This window comes from Pelobates fuscus, chromosome 2, assembly GCF_036172605.1.
Source record: "Pelobates fuscus isolate aPelFus1 chromosome 2, aPelFus1.pri, whole genome shotgun sequence".
NCBI classification, from domain to species: domain Eukaryota; kingdom Metazoa; phylum Chordata; class Amphibia; order Anura; family Pelobatidae; genus Pelobates; species Pelobates fuscus.
Window position 1 is genome coordinate 228,866,012 of NC_086318.1, and position 20,710 is coordinate 228,886,721.

General features: G+C 41.0%; 1 protein-coding gene across 2 annotated transcripts in view; it reads right to left on the minus strand.

The window, feature by feature from the left end:
* Positions 1-214: 214 nt before the first annotated feature.
* The window catches only part of SLC18B1 (solute carrier family 18 member B1), a 118,354-nt gene continuing 97,858 nt past the window's right edge, over positions 215-20,710 (minus strand). For both annotated transcript variants that reach the window (XM_063441186.1, XM_063441185.1), the window contains 4 exons: positions 10,683-10,757; positions 7,866-7,959; positions 7,726-7,778; positions 215-896 (listed from right to left, as the gene is read on the minus strand). In XM_063441186.1, the coding sequence (XP_063297256.1) occupies positions 842-896; positions 7,726-7,778; positions 7,866-7,959; positions 10,683-10,757 (277 nt within the window). In that variant the 3' untranslated portion in view covers positions 215-841. The remainder of the gene's footprint in view (positions 897-7,725; positions 7,779-7,865; positions 7,960-10,682; positions 10,758-20,710) is intronic.

Consider the following 20,710-nt stretch of genomic DNA (forward strand, 5'->3'; position numbering starts at 1 on the left):
ATTAATAAAGAACATTGCCAATGTGTTAATGTACTATCTGAGACATTGTCTCTGAGACCATAAAATGTAAAAGGGACACTCCAGACCCCCTAAAACACTTCAGTTTGCTGCAGTGCATTATACGTAAAGGGTGTGCCCTTTTTTCATTTTACAAAAAGTGCAGATGTCAATAGAAATTTGCACTTTTATAAATTAACCTTGTTACACCGCCTGGCTGTCAGACAATTAGTCCTGTTATTAGTCCTGCTCACGGTGTCTGCTGTGCACACTCAGCCAATGTGCCCTGCCCTGGACTACTAGACTCAATTCAGTGCAGGCGTTTCCAGGGCAAGCCAAGACCGTGGCAGTTGGCTCCTGGTACGTGGTTAAATTGTGCTGAAACTGTTTGACGACTAGTATTTGAGGGAGGGGACTGCACCAGGGAACTCCGGCACTATAAAAGCTGCAGAAGGCTGTATTGGTTATGGTTCTTGGCATGTTCCTTTAACAGAAAGAGGTAGTTTCTAGAACTTGTTTTTAGACAACAGATATATCCATAGACATGATAAGTCCAGAATCTGAACAACCTGTCTACACATCCATAAAAAGGGATTCAAACAATATACAACAAAGCTACTGCAATATGAGTACACAATAATTTTTTGACTTTGTCACAAGTGAAAGAGCAGGACTCCTGTTACGAATGCTCTGTGTTCTTCTAATTCAGACAGATTAGCACTGTATTATATTTCCTTCATTTAGAAAAGGTTGTTTTTTCTGGTTAAAAATAAGAACCCGTTCCTCATAAGGAACAAAAAGAAGAAAAAAAAATAAACTGCTCCATGACAGATTATTGCAGTTTTTACAAAAGTGGTGTCCTTTCTTCATCTGTACTTTTAGCAGGCACAATGCTAGGTCTGTTGAGAAAAGATAATGATAATAAAATAAACAATAGTTATATAGCGGAATATATACCAAATCCATGTAATATCATGTAATATCATCCCTGCAGCTATTGAATGAACATTATAAAGGAAATAAACACTGCTAAAATAATTTTGGTAAAGCCATATTTGAGCATTACCTAAGGTTATATAAAATATGTCGTTGAATGGTTTGCATGCTTTAATATATGTAAGAAGATTGTGTTCCTAATTGATTATTACAGTTCATATGGCACTATCCATGTAAATACAGGGCATGCAGGGCTTGCAACTGTCCTGCCATCTCAACTTCCTGTTGTCTCGGATCTAGGAAACCCAGAGATCCCCAGCAGCACAGCACAAGAGCGTCATTAGACATGCTTGGGCAGTGCATCAGGCACTAGGACCATGCAGAGAGCACTTCAGCAGCACTCTCTGCATGGTCTTGTGTGTGAGGAAGTCCTGGTGGCTTTCCATTGACAGAAAAAGGGACGGCGTGTCGCCAGTTATGCAAGTTGTGTCACTGGTAACCGCCTCCAGGACCAACTCATCGTGTCCCAGGGAGCCATCTTGGGCACCTCAATCAGTGGTGACCTGCAGCAACACTCTGCTATGCTAGCAGAAGCAACACATGTTGTCTGCATCTACCATGGAACAATCCAGTAGCTGTTGAATGTAAAGTAACATGGGGAAGGGGACACATGGCTAGTCTTGAACAACTCCAGGGCCAGATTTGCTAAAGGATGGCATAGGTAACTATATACAGGCACCATCCTAAAAAATGCATAAAACTTTTAATTCCTAGATAGTAAATTAGTTTTTTTTAATATTGCAGAAACATAGAGGGAAAGGTCTACCTCCAGACTATATTGGGTGTCTTTCAAATCAAAGATGAAGGCAAACAAACAACTGTATTATTTGGGAGAAAAGTTAATAATAATTATGTGCCTAGGCATTTTATATGTAAATCCGGCTCTGAGGTATTCATAAAACTCTGCACAGTTAACATTAGTAAAAAGTTTGGAGGGAATCCAATTCAAGCCTAATTGGCTCTGAATAGTGACTGAATTAGCCTTAGGATGTGAAAAACGAGCTTAGAATTTACTTGGCAATGAATGAATGAATGGGTCTGAGGTGCTGTCTTACAGCTGAAACAATTTTTAAAAACGGCTTCAATTCTAAGTCAATTCTGAGTTGGGAGTGGACGTAAGGTGCTTTATGTACCTTCAACTTTGCCATTCTGCAATGTTTTCATAACACTTAAAGGATTAATCACGAAAGTGAAAATTGCTGGGAATTAAAAGTGAATTTCAAATACCGTATATACTCGAGTATAAGCCGACCCGAATATAAGCCGAGGCCCCTAATTTTATCCCAAAAAACTGGGAAAACTTATTGACTCGAGTATAAGACTAGGGTGGGAAATGCAGCAGCTACTGGTAAATTTCTAAATAAAATTAGATCCTAAAAAAAATATATTAATTGAATATTTATTTACAGTGTGTGTATAATGAATGCAGTGTGTGCGTGTGTGTGTGTATGAGTGCAGCGTGTGTGTATGAGTGCAGCGTGTGTATGAGTGCAGTGTGTGTGTGCATGAATGCAGTGTGTGTGTGCATGAATGCAGTGTGTGTGTGCATGAATGCAGTGTGTGTGTGTATGAATGCAGTGTGTGAATGCAGTGTGTGCAGGGCCGGTGCAAGGATATTTACCCTCCCCTCCCCTAGTGGTCCTTATCCCACCCCCTCCCTCTCATAGTGGTCCTTATCCCCCCCCATCCCTCCCATAGTGGTCCATATCCCCCCCATCCCTCCCATAGTGGTCCATATACCCCCCCCCTCCCTCCCATAGTGGTCCTTATACCCCCCTCCCTCCCATAGTGGTCCTTATCCCCCCCCTCCCTCCCATAGTGGTCCTTATCCCCCCCCTCCCATAGTGGTCCTTATACCCCCCTCCCTCCCATAGTGGTCCTTATCCCCCCCTCCCTCCCATAGTGGTCCTTATACCCCCCCTCCCTCCCATAGTGGTCCTTATCCCACCCCCTCCCTCCCATAGTGGTCCTTATCCCCCCCCCCCTCCCTCCCATAGTGGTCCTTATCCCCCCCCCCCTCCCTCCCATAGTGGTCCTTATCCCCCCCCCCCTCCCATAGTGGTCCTTATCTCCCCCCCCCCCTCCCATAGTGGTCCTTATCCCCCCCCCTCCCATAGTGGTCCTTATACCCCCCTCCCTCCCCTAGTGGTCCTTACCCTCCCCTCCCCTAGTGGTCCTTATCCCACCCCCTCCCTCTCATAGTGGTCCTTATCCCCCCCCATCCCTCCCATAGTGGTCCATATCCCCCCCATCCCTCCCATAGTGGTCCATATCCCCCCCATCCCTCCCATAGTGGTCCATATACCCCCCCCCCTCCCTCCCATAGTGGTCCTTATACCCCCCTCTCCCTCCCATAGTGGTCCTTATACCCCCCTCCCTCCCATAGTGGTCCTTATCCCCCCCCTCCCTCCCATAGTGGTCCTTATCCCCCCCCCTCCCTCCCATAGTGGTCCTTATACCCCCCCTCCCTCCCATAGTGGTCCTTATACCCCCCCTCCCTCCCATAGTGGTCCTTATCCCACCCCCTCCCTCCCATAGTGGTCCTTATCCCCCCCCCTCCCTCCCATAGTGGTCCTTATACCCCCCCTCCCTCCCATAGTGGTCCTTATACCCCCCCTCCCTCCCATAGTGGTCCTTATCCCACCCCCTCCCTCCCATAGTGGTCCTTATCCCCCCCCCTCCCTCCCATAGTGGTCCTTATCCCCCCCTCCCTCCCATAGTGGTCCTTATCCCCCCCTCCCTCCCATAGTGGTCCTTATCCCCCCCCCCCTCCCTCCCATAGTGGTCCTTATACCCCCCCTCCCTCCCATAGTTGTCCTTATACCTCTTTTTTTTTGTTATTATTATTTTTTTATTATTTCTTATTTTTTTATTATATTTTTTTTTCGGCCCCCCTCCCTGCTTGATACATAGCAGGGAGGGGGGCTCCTTCCCTGGTGGTCCAGTGGCAGTTCAGTGAGGGGAGAGGGGGGCTGGCAGAGCTGTACTTACCTTTCCTGCAGCTCCTGTCAGCTCTCTCCTCCTCCGCGCGGTCTGTGCAGCTCCCTCTGTCAGCTCCCAGTGTAAGTCTCGCGAGAGCCGCGGCTCTCGCGAGACTTACACTGGGAGCTGACCGAGGTGCTGAACGGACGTCGCGGAGGAGGAGAGAGCTGACAGGAGCTGCAGGAAAGGTAAGTACAGCTCTGCCAGCCCCCCTCTCCCCCCAGTCTGTATTATGGCAATGCAAATTGCCATAATACAGACTCTGACTCGAGTATAAGCCGAGTTGGGGTTTTTCAGCCCAAAAAATGGGCTGAAAAACTCGGCTTATACTCGAGTATATACGGTATATTTTTTCTAAAACATTGTAATAGATATAGCAGATTTTTTGTAAATACAATCAACAAAACAACAAATGCAATAATGTGTCTCGCATTCCCAAAGTAAAAAATATACAACGAGAAGGCAGTATACAAAAGACTGAGTGTATAGGATAGACCGGCCAAAACAACAAGCTATAAACCTAAAAAGTATACTTAAACAGGAAGAGATGTGGAGAAGAAATACGAGAGAAATTGTTGCACTGCCAATTTATCATGGAATGGGTAGAAATCCCAATCATTTTTGCTTGAACCATGGAGTTATTTCTGTACGCTTGCAGAGAGTGGTCCAGTGTTCAGATCTAAGATGTCCAGCACTGAAGAATTTTTTAAGCCTTCAAATTTTTATTTGCTAATCTGTCTAACCAAACCATTTTTTTTTTTAATTCTTTATTTTTCTTGTGCATTATAATACAAAACAGAGTGGTCTGTAGCGCCACAACAGCTGTTACAGGCCCGTCAGCGGCATACATGGTCATGGCATATATAAACTGCACATTTTATTATTTATATATGAATATATCACGCTAGGAACAAAGTTAAACTGAAAAAACATGATAAATGCTTGTATATGTCACGTTTTTGTTTTGTTGGGTCACGAGTAGATCGACAGCTTTAATTATGCAATCAAAGATATTGGCGCCTCGTTCAAAAATAGGTAAGCACAGGTAAACAATGCCTGAATAGTTCAGACGTATATAGAGGGCATCTTAGCTTGTGTTCCCACATTCTGCTGTGTTATCATGCGTGACATTGGTATGTTGCGAAGCTGGCTAAATTGGCTGTATCAGTGCATTTTTACTCCTGTCTTATGGTAGTGCCCTTTGTTGTGCAATCTTTGCTGGGTATTATGATAACTAGCGGAGAGACTCAAGATTGGGGCTACGTGTCAGGGTTATGTATTCCGCTCTAGGGGGTAGTCTCCCTGCCAGTAGGCGATGTTAGGTGTTGTTGTGGTGCAGTCTAAATTAACATCGTGCTGCACGTCCTGTGTCTTTGATTATATTAATAGGTGTGTACGACTGTGTCGTGCAACTAGTTATGTTTAAGTCGTGTAGTTTTTAGCTGCTGGTTTACGTAGGTGTTGGTGTGTCATTTCGCTATTCCCTCTTATGTCACCCCGTGGGTCCTCTTGACCAACAGGGGGGGGGGGGGGTCTGAATGTTACCTAACGTGGTATCGGAGAATAATAGGAGCGGAGAGGAGGCCGCGTATGCGGTCGCCCTGGCAAAATAATACGTGTTTCAATTGCTCATTAGAGATAATAAAAAAATTAAAAAAAAAAACAATAATATAAATGAGGCTGAAAAAAAAAAAGGTTAAGTAAGTGGTAAGTCCAAATGGTGAGTCAAAATGCCAAATAAGTATGGCCAAACGGTACATTGTTGACATTGTGCATTGTCTCAGTAGAGTCGGGGAAACAGCTAGTGGGTCATTCTGGGTCTCTAGGTGCCGGCTCCCTCAGAAGGCTCCTGCCTGGGTCGTCGCGGTACAAAAATAGTTGCCCGTTCAGGGTCCCAGCTGTGTGGTAGCCTCGTGGTTGTTTGGGATGCTGTGTGGTGCATAGAATCCTGCGGTAGGCCCAAAGCCTGAAATAAGTCCCGTGCCCCTTGGAGGTCGTGGACCACATGCTTATCTTCGCCCTTCTGGATTAGGAGGGAGCGGTCGGGGCGCCACCTGTATGGTATGTCCCTTTGTCTGAGTATCGTGGTGAAGGGTTTTAACGACCCCCTCCAGGCCAGCGTGCCTCCTGTAAGATCCGCATAGAAAGAAAGGCCTTCAAACGTGAGTTGTGCCCGGTTTCTGGTCGCTGCTAGGGTTGCGGCCCTGTCCTTTCTGTGTTGAAAACGAATTATCAGGTCTCGAGTGGCCGTCGCTGGGGCTCTGGCCGGTTTCGGGATCCTGAATGTGCCGTCGAGTTGGCTGGCTTTGGCTGCTTTCGGTGAGAGTAGTTCAGCCAGTAGCCTGCGTGTGTAGTGCGGTATCTCCTCGGCAGGTATGTCATCGGGGATTCCCCTTACTTTTATGTTATTTGCTCGGCGTTCATCCTCTACAGCGGCGAACCGCCGTTCAAATTCTGCATTTTGTTTTTGTAGGTGCGTAATCTCCTTCTGCATGGAGGTGATACTCGTCCTGTGAGCTGCTGAGGAGACTTCCATGGCTCCCAGCCTCAAGTTTATGCCTTGCAACTCCACCCGGAGGGTGGCTATGTCCCCTTGTAGCGTGGACTGTAGGTTGGCCAGCAGGGACTTTAATACCGAGGTTGTGATCGGCTCCCCGTCTGGGCTGTGGGGTTTGGTAGTAGCAGCCGGTGGTTTTGGCATAACGAGCTCGTCCTCCTCGAGGGAGATTTCATCGGAGAAGTCAGAGTATGTGTCGGCTAGGGCGGCCATCTTGGGCCCTGGTGCTCCGAGCGCTTGCCTCCACATTGCCCCGACATCGTGGTTATGTCCTTGCTGCTCCGGTTTCGGCTTTTTAGATTTCCGACCCATGTCTGGTCTGCCACCTCTTGTCGGTTTTTGTGCCGTTTTTAAAGGGTTTTGCTGGTCTGATATTACTAAAACTGTAAGGATTTCTCCGGAGCTTCGGCGCCATGCGACCTCTCCCTAACCAAACCATTTTTAAAGCATTTTTTTTAAATAAAGAAAGATGGTGGGATGGACCACTGGAGGTGCTTCCTGGGTCAGTGCTGACGAAAAAGCAGACCTGAGATTCAGCGTCCACACGCTCTGCATTGAGACGCTGAATTTTCCTCATAGAGATGCATTGATTCAGTGCATCTCTATGAGGAGGTCCTGATTGGCCAAAATGGCATTTGGCCCTGCCCCGTGCCAATTTTAGCCATTTTTCCCTAGGGCATTTTTATGATGTCACAAAGGGGACGGAGCCAGTGCCGGCAGACCCGCGCGGCGCTGGAAATAAGGTGAGTTTTAAAATTTATAGGGGGCCTAAGGAGGGGCAAGCCACCTAAATGGTGGGTTAAACACTATAGGGTCATGAATACATGTTTGTGTTCCTGACCCTATAGTGTTCCTTTAATAATTCCACAATTCTAAATGTAATGCTGAAATATCCATATTGAAAACAAAAATAACTTTTGGGATTTTTTTCTGTTATTGTAGCATGAATTTTGAAATTCACTTTTAATTCCCAGCAATTTTTACTTTGGTAAACAACTCTGTTCCTTTAAAGTGCCACATTAATATTGAAACATATTAAACGATAATGATCTAGTTCAGAAAAAAATATTATCTAGGACAATTCATAGGCAGTTTGTAGAGCATCTTAAAAACAATATACTTTCGCATGCTCTTTATAAAAACTTTGATCTCATTTGTCTATAAGGAATAGTTGGGATTCTTAGCCATCTTACCTTCTGCTTTTTTTATAGGATTCATAAATGTAAAATATTGAAAGGAATATACCCTGAAAAGAAGGGAAAAAAAACACACATAAACTTCATACAACACTTTAGGTTGTCAAACTGAAATATGTAAAGGTTATGCTACTTACACACACTAATGGGAAGAGTCCTTGAATAGCAGCAGCATTCTCAAAATGAACTTTCTCACTTAGAAATCCACCAAGGGTTGGGCCTACAAAAGATCTAGTCATAAAAACAGAAATAAAGTGGTTAGATGCCTAAACTTAAGTCTGAACAAAGATGGCAAATGTTAGGTTAAATACCCTTTAGTGTCAGAATAATTATAAGTAATCTTCACTCATGTCAATTACGTTATATTAATTCTCACAAATCTTAATTCTTAGTTTCTAAGAATTTCTCCCAAAATTAGTCTTACTACACTATACCCACTTATATGTTGTAGAAACAAGTTCCATAGTTCTTTTCAACATATAAACATGCAGATAATTTGGGATTAATTCATGGAAGTCTAATATATCTTTCTAAATGTCTCACTTTTTCTTTACACTTTTTTCCCCATAGGTCACATATTTTGAGGAGCTTTTTTTTTATTTTCATTTTTTTTATTACCACCATATACAGTCCAGTGTTATTTATTTAACGGTTCTTATATAGTGTTCTTATCCAGTGTGCTGTACAACATGTTAAAAATGATCACAGGTACTGTTATAGACAGAGTGATATGTAATTTGACATACAATCATAAAGAGTACAGTGCTCTGTAAGTGGACTTTAATACACTAAGAACTAAGTAGGACAGTTCCTGATCATACAATCAAAGAGAAAATATGCATAGACATTTTTTTGTTTTTCAGTTGTGGGCAACAGAATTTAATGAAATTGCTTAATTGGTCATTGGTCCAGACTCTAAAAAGTGAAAACCAAAGTAGCAGTTTTATTGGGGCTTGGACGGCCTTGGGCTCAGTAGCACATTGGGAACCAAGAGAGCGTGGCATCCTCTACTTTACGAATTGGTAATTGCTGACTTCAAACAGATTACTAAGTATGGTCTATTAATTAAAAGGCATTTTGTTTTATGGTGAGTGGGAGCAGTATGATATTACATCCATTTTATTTAATTAAGAAGTTTAAAAGTTACTATCAGCCATGTTACTAATCAAATTAACTAGATTTTACACAGCACTTAATGTACAAGCCCAATGCACACAGTCTCTTCATTTCCAGGCACTGATTTATGTAGCCCTATGATCAACTACATTATACATCATGTCCATCCAGCCTGGTCTAGTTTTAATGAATTAGATCACAGGAGGCTGGCAAACTTTGGCCTGGGAGCAAGTACAAATGAATGGCCATTATTACACATGAATCTGATCTCTTTGTGGATGTTTTTTTGTTATGTGGTACATGAGATCTAGAGTTGGAGAAATGGAGGCTGCTTGAGTCAGAAGTGCTGACATCATGTATCTCTGTCATTGTGTCCTGCAAAGCATGAGAGAACATCACAGAGAATTGTAGACTCCTGTTGGATGCAGATTATGTTTTGTGAAACTATCTCCTCAATGTTGCCACAGGGTAAGATGAGAACGTGCACAAGACAAACACCTCCACGGTCACTATATATACTATGATCCACCTAAAAATATCTTAGTGGGCCAGTCCAGACTGGACATCATAGACGTCAGACTCATACACAAAAGACGCAATGCTGAGCTAGTGATGTCCATGCGCAACTCCCACCTGCTGCCTCATTCTAGCAGTAGTTTGGCAACAGACACCCCCTACTGAACTACAGAAGAATGCTACTATGAGACTTCAGCACACAACCCTTGCATGCCAGATGCCTGGATGGAAATAGTCTCCCTTGTTAGCCCTCCTGTGCATTAGATCAATCTACTTTCTTCTAGGGCTACACAAAAAAAGAAATGAGAATACAGAAGATGAACATTTCAACATTTATTCAATCACTTTGAAATAATTATTTTTTTTTCTTCAATCTGTTAAATTGTAATACAGATCCTCAATAAAAATGTTTCAAAAGTAAAATTCTCCTAGATTAAACCATTGGTGGTGCTATAATAATGCTAATAATAAAATATAACAGATAGAGAACCTTTAATGTAACATGAGAACTATAGTACTATAGTCACTGGAATAATTACAGAGAAAAGGCAGTGTTTACATTACTGCCTAGGGAAACCTCCAGTAGCAGTCACGCAGACTGCATGGAGACTCTGAACTCATAATTATCTCCATAGAGATGCGAGGAGATGCTGATTGGCGCAGAGCGGCATTTGGCCGCACGTGCACTTTACTCTCCCAATGTTTTTCTATGAGAAAGCATTGGATTGGCTGAGATCATCTGTTTTGATGATCTCAGCCAAGGGGGTGGAGTGTGCGCAGAGTCAGCATTGTGACCCGCACAGTGCTGGAATAAAGGTGAATTTTCACTTTTATTAAGGGGGGCTGGGAGCCTAAAATAAGTTTTTAACACTATAGGATCAGGAATACATGTTTGTATTCCTGAACCTAAAGTGTTCCTTTATTGTTATGCTGCCTATCTTTGCTTATACTCAAAATTACCAAAGTAGAGCGAACCCTTATACCGTATTTTTCCCAATGGTAATAGTATACAGAAATGGCCAACTTGAGATTTTGTTTTCTTAACATTTATATTGTCTTAAAAACCACATACCTTTGTTGTTAAACTTTTTTCTGTTATATAAACTACCACATAATTAAATTATGACAGTTCTGGGAGGGACATCCGCCTTGATATGAATACCGAAGAATGTGTACATGACAATTAAAAGCTTGGCAACCTCACTTTAGATTTTGTGTATACGATGATTAGTTTGTTAAGAATTTAAGTATTTTGGCCCTTGTACTACCGGTCAAACAAAAATAACAATAATAATAATAATAAAAAAAACAACAACACATACCCCGAAGACCACATTGCAGTGTATAGTCCAGAGATGAGACCTAAAGTGCTGAGTCCTTCTTCAAAGCCGTTCTCACTGGAAACAATGTTGGAAAAAAAATATATATTCATAATGTAATAATATAATACACTACAATTTAACAATAGACAAAATCGTAGGAAAGGCTGCACACCATCTTCACCATCTTATGGCACTGTCATAATTAGTGCCTGATGTGAATTATTGGGAATTGTAAGCGAGTTCTAATTGAATTTCAAATATTACATCAAAATAGGTGCATGAAAACATAGCTAACTTGAAATTTTTACTATTTGGCCTTGAATTTGTTATTCACATATTAGTGAATAACTTTATTTTCTGCAATTAAATGTTGAAGTTTACATCCACCTAGTCTGTCAGTGTGAAAGAAACTAGAGGTACATTGAGCCTGCAATATAAGCATTGCCGTTCTGCAATTTTCAAGAGGGTTGTACACAATGCACACACACTGCTAATATTCGTAACTGCAATTCTTTAAAAATGCACAAAAAGCTTAATTTCCTTCTATTTGGAATCAAAAGAAGCTTAGCCTTTTCTTAACCATGCGCAAGATTGACCCTAAACTATACTTGCTCGGAATCTTCACGTTTAGGGATTGCCACAGGGAAACTATTATAGCCAAGTAACAGAAGGGCTATCATTGGAACAAATTATGGTTTCACATTATTACAGAATTCTCCTGTGATTGACACTATCCCTTTTCCAAAAAAAAATGACAAAATTATTACCCACAACTAAAATAACACTGCACACTTGGGGCTTAGCCCTACGAGGGATACTCCACACATAAAGCATTCCAGCAAGGGGTCCAAATAGTGTTTTCTCTTTACTTTCATTTAACAAAATGTGCAGATTTCAATAGAAATTGGCTCATTTATAAATTAGCAACAGCTTGAAGATTATTAACACTGGGATAGGTCAAATAATACTCCACCAGCCAAAACGACATAGGCTCGGGTAAATACCTAACCCTATCCCCTAGTTAAAGAAAGATCCCCTGGTTGTACTAGTATTTCAGGGGATAACCCTAGCATCTAGAAATAGGAAAATAAGGGGACAGTATCCCAGACATCCACTACAACGGAGAGGGCGTATGGGAAATAGTACAACCTAAAGTTGATTAGTAGCAAAACCAAAATAAAAAAACCTTTATTAAAACTAAGAATAGAGCTACTATATCTAACAGAGGGTCCTAAATAGGGGGGGGAAGTGTCTGTATGCCTGGTAAGTGGTATAACCCTATAGGACAGGTAAGGAGTGCATAAAGAGTTCCACTGAAGTAGGATATCCTACTGACAAACAGAAACTAATAAGGGGTGGATAGGGAACACAAGGGTATGGTCTGCATCTCACTCAGAGAAAAATGTTCAAACAGCTCATCCAGGTGGATATCTACCGATTGGAGATTGAAAGCAGTGTATAGGAGAAGCAGAGAAGCCCCCAGGGCAAATATAGTAAAAAATAGCAAAAATGCCACACACACAAAAAAAAAGTCAATAATAGGTGCCCACCATAACCCATAAAGAATATATATCTGTCCCTAATACCTCGGCTCCGCACTAGGCTGGTGCCTACCTAAACCAAGGACCCTATAGAGATACCGTATATACTCGAGTATAAGCCGAGTTTTTCAGCACATTTTTTGTGCTGAAAAACCCCAACTCGTCTTATACTCTAGTCAATTGTCTGTATTATGGCAATTTGCATTGCCATAATACAGACTGGGGGGAGAGGGGTGCTGGCAGAGCTGTACTTACCTTTCTTGCAGCTCCTGTCAGCTCTCTCCTCCTCTGCGCCGTCCGTTCAGCACCTCGGTCAGCTCCCAATGTAAATCTCGCGAGAGCCGCCTTACACTGGGAGCTGACAGAGGGAGCTGCACAGACCGCGCGGAGGAGGAGAGAGCTGACAGGAGCTGCAGGAAAGGTAAGTACAGCTCTGCCAGCACCCCTCTCCCCCACTGAACTACCAATGACACTGGACCACCAGGGAAGGAGCCCCCCTCCCTGGCCAGCTAGCAAGCAGGGAGGGGGGACGAAAAAAAAAAGATAATTAAAAAAATTTTTTTTATAATAATTAAATAATAAATAATAATAATAATAAAAATAATAATATAAAAACAAATAATAATAATAAATAATATATCAAATGCCCACCCCCACCAACACATACACAAACACACACTGCATCACACACTCACACTTCATTCATATACACACACTGCGCTCACACACACTGCGCTCACACACACTGCGCTCACACACACTACATTCACACACACTGCACTCATACACACACTGCACTCACACACACACTGCACTCATACACACACACTGCACTCATACACACACTGCACTCATACACACACACTGCACTCATACACACTGCACTCATACACACTGCACTCATACACACTGCACTCATTATATACACACACTGGAAATAAATATTCAATTAATATATACGCACACACACTGCACTCATACACACTGCACTCATACACACACACTGCATTCATTATATACACACACTGGAAATAAATATTCAATTAATATATACGCACACACACTGCACTCATACACACACACACTGCACTCATACACACACACACACACACACTGCACTCATACACACACACACACACTGCACTCATACACACACTGCACTCACACTACACTCATACACACACTACACTCATACACGCACTACACTCATACACGCACTACACTCATTATATACACACACTGAAAATAAATATTCAATTAATATATACGCACACACACTGCACTCATACACACACACACACTGCACGCACTGCACTTATACACGCACTGCACTCATCCGCACACTGAACTCATCCGCACACTGCATTCATACGCACACACTGTAAATAAATATTCAATTAATATAATTTTTTGAGGATCTAATTTTATTTAGAAATTTACCAGTAGCTGCTGCATTTCCCACCCTAGTCTTATACTCGAGTCAATACGTTTTCCCAGTTTTTTGGGGTAAAATTAGGGGCCTCGGCTTATATTTGGGTCGGCTTATACTCGAGTATATACGGTAACTCAAAAACACAGTGAAGTGCTACCTAACAAGTGAAAACGTGCATAATGAAAATAAAAAGAGCCCGACACGCGTTTCAGCGTACTACAATGCCATCGTCAGGGGCAAAGTGATCTGTCTCATCAGAGAGTATGTTTAAATACCCTATAACCCATTAACTAGATCGAAATCAGCCGGTCAGGGGCTGTGTATAATAATGTCTCATCCAATACTCTTAATTCAAAGTGTAGCAAGACCTCCCAAAGAGGTGTGTGTTTAGTGGAATTGGAAAGAACACCAATAGGCTATCACCTCGTGGGACTAGCATGGCTATATGTTAATATGCGGGAAGCGTCTCTGTACAACGTCATGGGTCTGGCCTCACGTTGGCGGTATCCATGATGAGTACAGAGTAGGCATGTTCAGTAATGCAGGGGTGGGCTATCCAGTCATTCAGTAACGCCCAGATTAGATCGCTGTAAGTTAACACCCATAGTAGGCAGTTGCCTTAATAGACTATATTCTTGGTGATGCCAAGACAGGTACAAACAGCCAAAGCAAAAAGCCAAAAGGATATCAAACTAGTAAAGGTTATTACTAGTGAGCTGTCTCTGATAGAATTGAGCTAAGTATAATTAAACCACTTGATCAACTTTGGGGAATTACAATTCATGACAGAGTGACATGGTATTGACTGAACTGCATTCTTGGCATCTGATACACGAAATAAAAACATCCAAGTTATCTGACACCTAGAGCTTTTTATTATCAAATGTCCTAAACAAGAATGTTTATATAAGTAATAGAAATGGGGAGTATGACCTTTGTGTCGCATTGTATTTATAAGGCAAGCATAACTGGCAAATGCATGGTGGATTAATACTACAGTATCAACATGGATTGACCCATAAAAGGTGCCATCCACATACGCTCGTGATTGTAAATGGAAAAGAAGAAATGAAACATCCATAGTAACGGTTGTTTTCTTACTATATTCATTAGGCAACACCAAAACAGAGGGAAAGTTACATTGTATCATCAATACGTTACACAAGTCGGCACCGTGTCTTAAATCGTGCTATAGTAAAAAAAAAAGGAAAAATTATTTCTGTGTGATCGTAATTAAATGGGTATATTAAAGTTGCATATATAAACGCTTGGCTGATAAGTGGGGACATTGATGATAAAATTACGTATGGTTTAAGATTCGGGTCAGTCCTAATAGTTCCAACATCCAGATACAATCTGCCTGCCTGTTGGCTCCGTCAGGGACTTATGTATCTTGGGTAAGCAGTAAAAAGTGGACAGGACCGGTTCCTTGATGCTCATAAAATCAAATTCATCTTTAGAAATGAGATCTGAATCAAATGCCTTGGTAAGCAAGGTTCATAATTCACCCATAAATTGGGTGGTTTGGTCTTTAAGAATACGATAGGTGGCCTCATCTAGCAATAGGCATTCAGCTATGCTGATGTTATGTGCCCTATCCATAACTACCACATTTCCCCCTTTATCAGAAGATTTGATAATCAGGTCAGTATTTGTTTGGAGCTGTTTAGTGGCCATCCTCTCCTGTCAAGTAAGATTCTTCCCAATATATAGCTGGGATTTATCAACTGTCAGGGAGTCAATTTCTCTGCACACCATATCAAGATAAACTTCCAAATTCATTTATAAATTAGCCTGGTAACACCTGTCAAACAACCAGTCCAGTTACTTCCTGCACTGGCAGCAATTGCCCAGAGCACCTGCCTTGCAAAGACTTCTCATTGAGCTGCATTGGGAAGTCTGTGATTGGACAGCCACACAAAGTCTAGACAGTGTTAGAAGGGAAGGGCTTGCAAAGGCAGCAGACAAGAGAACTGCAGATTTCACAAATGGTTTTAGATATACATTGAGGGAATAAAATATTTGGTCCCCTGCTGATTTTGAATGTTTGCCCACTGACAAAGAAATGATCAGCCTATAAATTTAATGGTAGGTGTATTTTAATAGTGTGAGACTGAAATGAGAAAAAAAAAAAAATCCAGAAAAATGTCCAAAAAAGTTAAATTAAATAAATAAATTGATTTGCAGGTCAATGAGTGAAAATGGTATTTGACCCATTTGGACTTAGTACTTGGTGGCCAAACCCTTGTAGGCAATCACAGAGGTCAGAGTTTCTTGTATTTGGCCACCAGGTTTGCACACATCTCAGGAGGGATTTTGTCCCACTCCTCTTTGCAGATCCTCTCCAAGTCATTAAGGTTTCAAAGCTGATGCTTAGCTTCTCGAACCTTCAGCTCCCTCCACAGATTTTCTATGGAATTAAGGTCTGGAGACTGGCTAGGCCACTCCAGGACCTTAATGTGCTTCTTCTTGAGCCACTCCTTTGATGCTTGGCTGTGTGTTTTGAGTGACGGTCATGCTGGAATACCCATCCACGACCCATTTTCAATGCCCTGGCTGAGGGAAGGAGGTTCTCACCCAAGATTTGATGGTACATGTCCCCGTGCATCGTCCCTTTGATGCGGTGCAGTTGCCCTGTCCCCTTAGCAGAAAAACACCCCCAAAGCATAATGTTTCACCTCCATGTCTGACGGTGGGGATTGTGTTCTTTGAGTCATAGGCAGCATACCTCCTCCTCCAAACACGGCGAGTTGAGTGGATGCCAAAGAGCTAGATTTTGGTCTCATCTGACCACAACACTTTCACCCAGTTCTCCTCTGAATCATTCAGATGTTCACTGGCAAACTTCAGACGAGCCTGTACACATGCTTTCTTGAGCAGGGGTCCTTGCGAGCTCTGCAGGATTTCAGTCCTTCACGGCATAGTGCGTTACCAATTTTTTGTTGGTGACTATGGTCCCACCTGCCTTGAGATCATTAACAAGATCCTCCCATGTAGTTCTGGGCTGATTCCTCACTGTTCTCATGATCATTTAAACTCCACAAGGTGAGCTCTTGCATGGAGCACCAGACCACAGGAGACTGACAGTTATTTTGTGTTTCTTCCATTTTCGAATAATCACACCAACTGTTGTCACTTTCTCACCAAGCTGCTTGGTGATGGTCTTGTAGCCCATTCCAGCCTTGTGTAGGTCTCCAATCTTGTCCCTGACATCCTTGGACAGCTCTTTGGTCTTGGCCATGGTGGAGAGTTTGGAATCTGATTGATTGCTTCTGTGAACAGGTGTATTTTATACAGGTAACAAGCTGAGATTAGGAGCACTCTCTTTAAGAGAGTCTCTCACTGTAAAAATACACCTACCATTGAAATTATACTGATCATTTCTTCAAAATCAGCAGGGGATATAATACTTTTTTTCCCTTGCTGTACCGCCCAATGAAACATTGCATAATTAAATGCATGCAGGTTCATATTGGGGTATATATCTACTGAACAGTGATTTTTTAAAATCAAGAGTGTCCCTTTAAACACCACATGTCTGAGATGTCCATCCCATAAACAACCATGATGCAGGATTTAAAATTAATTTCGTAACGACACTAAATCAGCACTACCGATCAACTATATTTAGCCAACAAGCTGAAACCACTCCTTTCCTTTCCTTTCTCCAAAGAGAATTTAGGATATCTCCTTACCTACTTTCACTCAGCTTATATTTGCAATTTGAAAACACAAAGAAACAAAAAAACAAAAAGAAAAACCCCCGAAATCCCACTCAGAATAGAGTGAATATTTACAAGTTTTCAGTAATATGCTTCTCAAAGAGTTCGAAACCATTGAATCTAAGAAAAGTTTTGAAAACAATCTGAACAATAGGGAGCAGATCGTCTTTAAGAAATTATGTGATAGGTGTGATGTTGTCTTCAAGGAGCCTGATAAGGGAGGTGCGTCAGTTATATTAAGTCGTAATGACTATGTAGCGGAGGCCCTGAGGCTCCTTGGAGACAACACCACGTACTGCACACTACCTGAAGATCTCACTAAATAGTATACTGGAAAACTTTTGAATTTATTGAATGAGGGTAAGGAACAGAAGATTTTAAGTAAAGATTTGTTCAACTTTTTGTTAACCCGATTGCCCATTTTTTATTATTTACTTAAGGTTAACAAATCCTTGGTTAAACCGCCAGGTAGACCCATTGTGAGTGTATCGGCAGCCTGACCGCCAATTTATCCCAATATGTTGATTATTTTCTACAAAATTATGTGCCCAAGACCAGATCTTACATTAAAGATACAGGACATATTTTGAATATTATAAAAGATATTCAATGGAAAGACAGCTACATTTGGTCTACTATCAACTGTCATCCTTATATACGGTTATTGACCATAAAAAGGGCTTGATGGCCATTAGAAAGGTGTTAGATCAGGATGAGAATATGGACGAGAGACAAAAAAATTTCATTTAAATTATATTGACTAATAATTATTTTAGAATTGAAAAAAGTTTTATCTTCAGATCTGTGGTAGCGCTATGGGCACCAGGTTTGCACCCAGCTATGCCAATCTGTTTATGGAGGTGTGGGAAGACCCCCAGATTTGGGTAGAGCATGGCTGGACATCAAACCTGGTGCTATGGAAGAGATTTATGGATTATGTAATTATCATTTGGGACAGTCCACATTCTGAATTATTGAATTTAACTTACATAAAACACAAATGATCAAGGTCTTAAATTTACCCCAGACATTTAAAAAAAACAATATAATTTTTTTAGATATATCCTTTTTTTATTGAAGAAAATTGCATTTGCTATAATACCTTTTTTGAATCTACAGATAAAAAAAGTTATACTGATTATAAAAGTTGCCATCATAGCCAATGATTAACTAATATACCAAGAGGACAATTCTCGCACATTAGCTAAAATTGTATTAGGGATGAGGATTTTGAAACCCAGACAGGATTTTTAGAAAAAAAGATTTATTGACAGAAATTACCCTAAGTGCCTGTTAAACGATACCCGAAATCTTGTACGTGAATATAGGCATAAACCCGAGATGAGGGCAAACAGATCTATCAGAGGTTGTACATGTGATTTTAGCCTATCCTTCAATACACAATTTCATTGTAAATCCAAGTGGATAGAAAAAGCACTCAAATGTTGGCCAGTATTATTGCAGTATGAGGTCTTAAAACAAGTGTTAGCTTCAAAACATAAGGTGATTTACAACAAAGCAAGGTATTTTAAATCTTATTTAACACTCTTACCCCCAATCGATAAACAGAACTTGTTATTTTCCCAAACCCAATGTTTTTTTTTTTAAATGTGGTCATTGTAATAACAAAAAATGTTATTTGCACCATTACTAAGAAAACCTATGAAATCAAACATTTTATTAACTGTTCCAGGAAAAATATAAGCTATTTATCACAATGCCCCTGTGGGGCAGAATATATGGGACATACTATTAGGACATTGAGAGAATGCATTTTGGAACATCAGCGGGCTATAGCAAACAAGGACACTAAACATAGTGTACCAAGACATTGCAATAGTTGACCCGAAAAGGTTTTTTATGTTTGGGAATAGATGTAGTTAAGCATGATACAAGAAAGGGGGACCTAGTTAAGAAGGTATGCCAACGTGAGACTCAATGAATATATAAATTGAAAATTTTGGGGAACATGGGCTTGAATGTTGATCTTGACATTATGGCTTTTATGTCATTTTATTAATATTCTCTCTTCCCTTCCCCCCTTTTTTCCCTCTTTTTCTTCTGTTTCTTTTTTGGTTATGACATGCTTAACAATTATTGTATTTTTTAAGATTATATAATTTTTATGAGAAATTTTGAGAATCGATTATGTGGTTTTTAATAAGTATTCATATTACTAATTCAGCAAATTTTTTTGAATGCCCTTATTTGTGGTATCTCTTTGTAATGTGGCATCTTTTATGGTTTATCACTTATGTTTGGATAAATCAGCTATTATTACTATATATTTTTCTATTTTTATATCTATTTTTTATGTGTTGATTTAATATATTATACCTTCCCAGTGGCTGATTGTCCATATATCTAAGTTTTTATGAAGTATTATTTTATGTGGTCAGATCAATTAAATTCCACAGGAGTCATAACTTACATGATCTAATCTAGTAAGGAATAGTCACTAAGGTACTTCTGCAGCCATGTTTTTGGAGGATTTACTAGGATCACCGAGACAGACATCGGTGATCCGTTGGTTGAATTCTCCTTACCTGATGGACTGCCTGGGAGACGAAATGTCAGGCCGGACACTGGGAGATTATTCAGAGTGCCTGGACCAAACAGCCTCTTTCCCAGTCGCCGTACATAATTCTGGCGACCATCTTTTTTGTGGGAATAATAGTCTCCATTTCAGACTCACCTGATTGGAAAACGAACACATATGGAGCAGATTAAACACTGATTGGTTGGGTTTATAAACCCCAATGGCAGACATTGTACACAAACTCTTCCTTGAGAAAAGTCCTGAGGATGAAACCAGTTGGACAACTTTGAGCATCCTCTGATTTTCAACTACTCCAATTGGGACATCCTCCCATTCTGAAACGGTGATATCCTTTCCTACACTGTCAGGAATCCGGAACCTTAGTGAGGTGGAAGGAGGATTTACTTATTGTTAAAAATTTTTGACAAGCTTTATTTTATATGTTTTCTTAATAACAGATCAAGACTGGCATACCATAAATACAAATACAATATACTAGGTTGCGTAGGACTGCTAGAAAAGGAATGTAGTATACCGGCGCTAATTTCAATGTATTTAAAAAGTGCATTTTATTTTAGACATAAAACTGTTAAAATACCAAGCATTGTCTCTCCCAAAAACGAATAAAAGGTATACATTTACATCTTTGTTCACCTACTGCGCTACACCATACTGGCTATTTGCATGTGACTGCTGACCGGTACTCTCATGTGATCTGGGCTGCAATATCCCCCTTTTGTCTATGCAGCCTCATGTTTAATAGAGGATATTTGTGAGAGATTAAACCACAAATG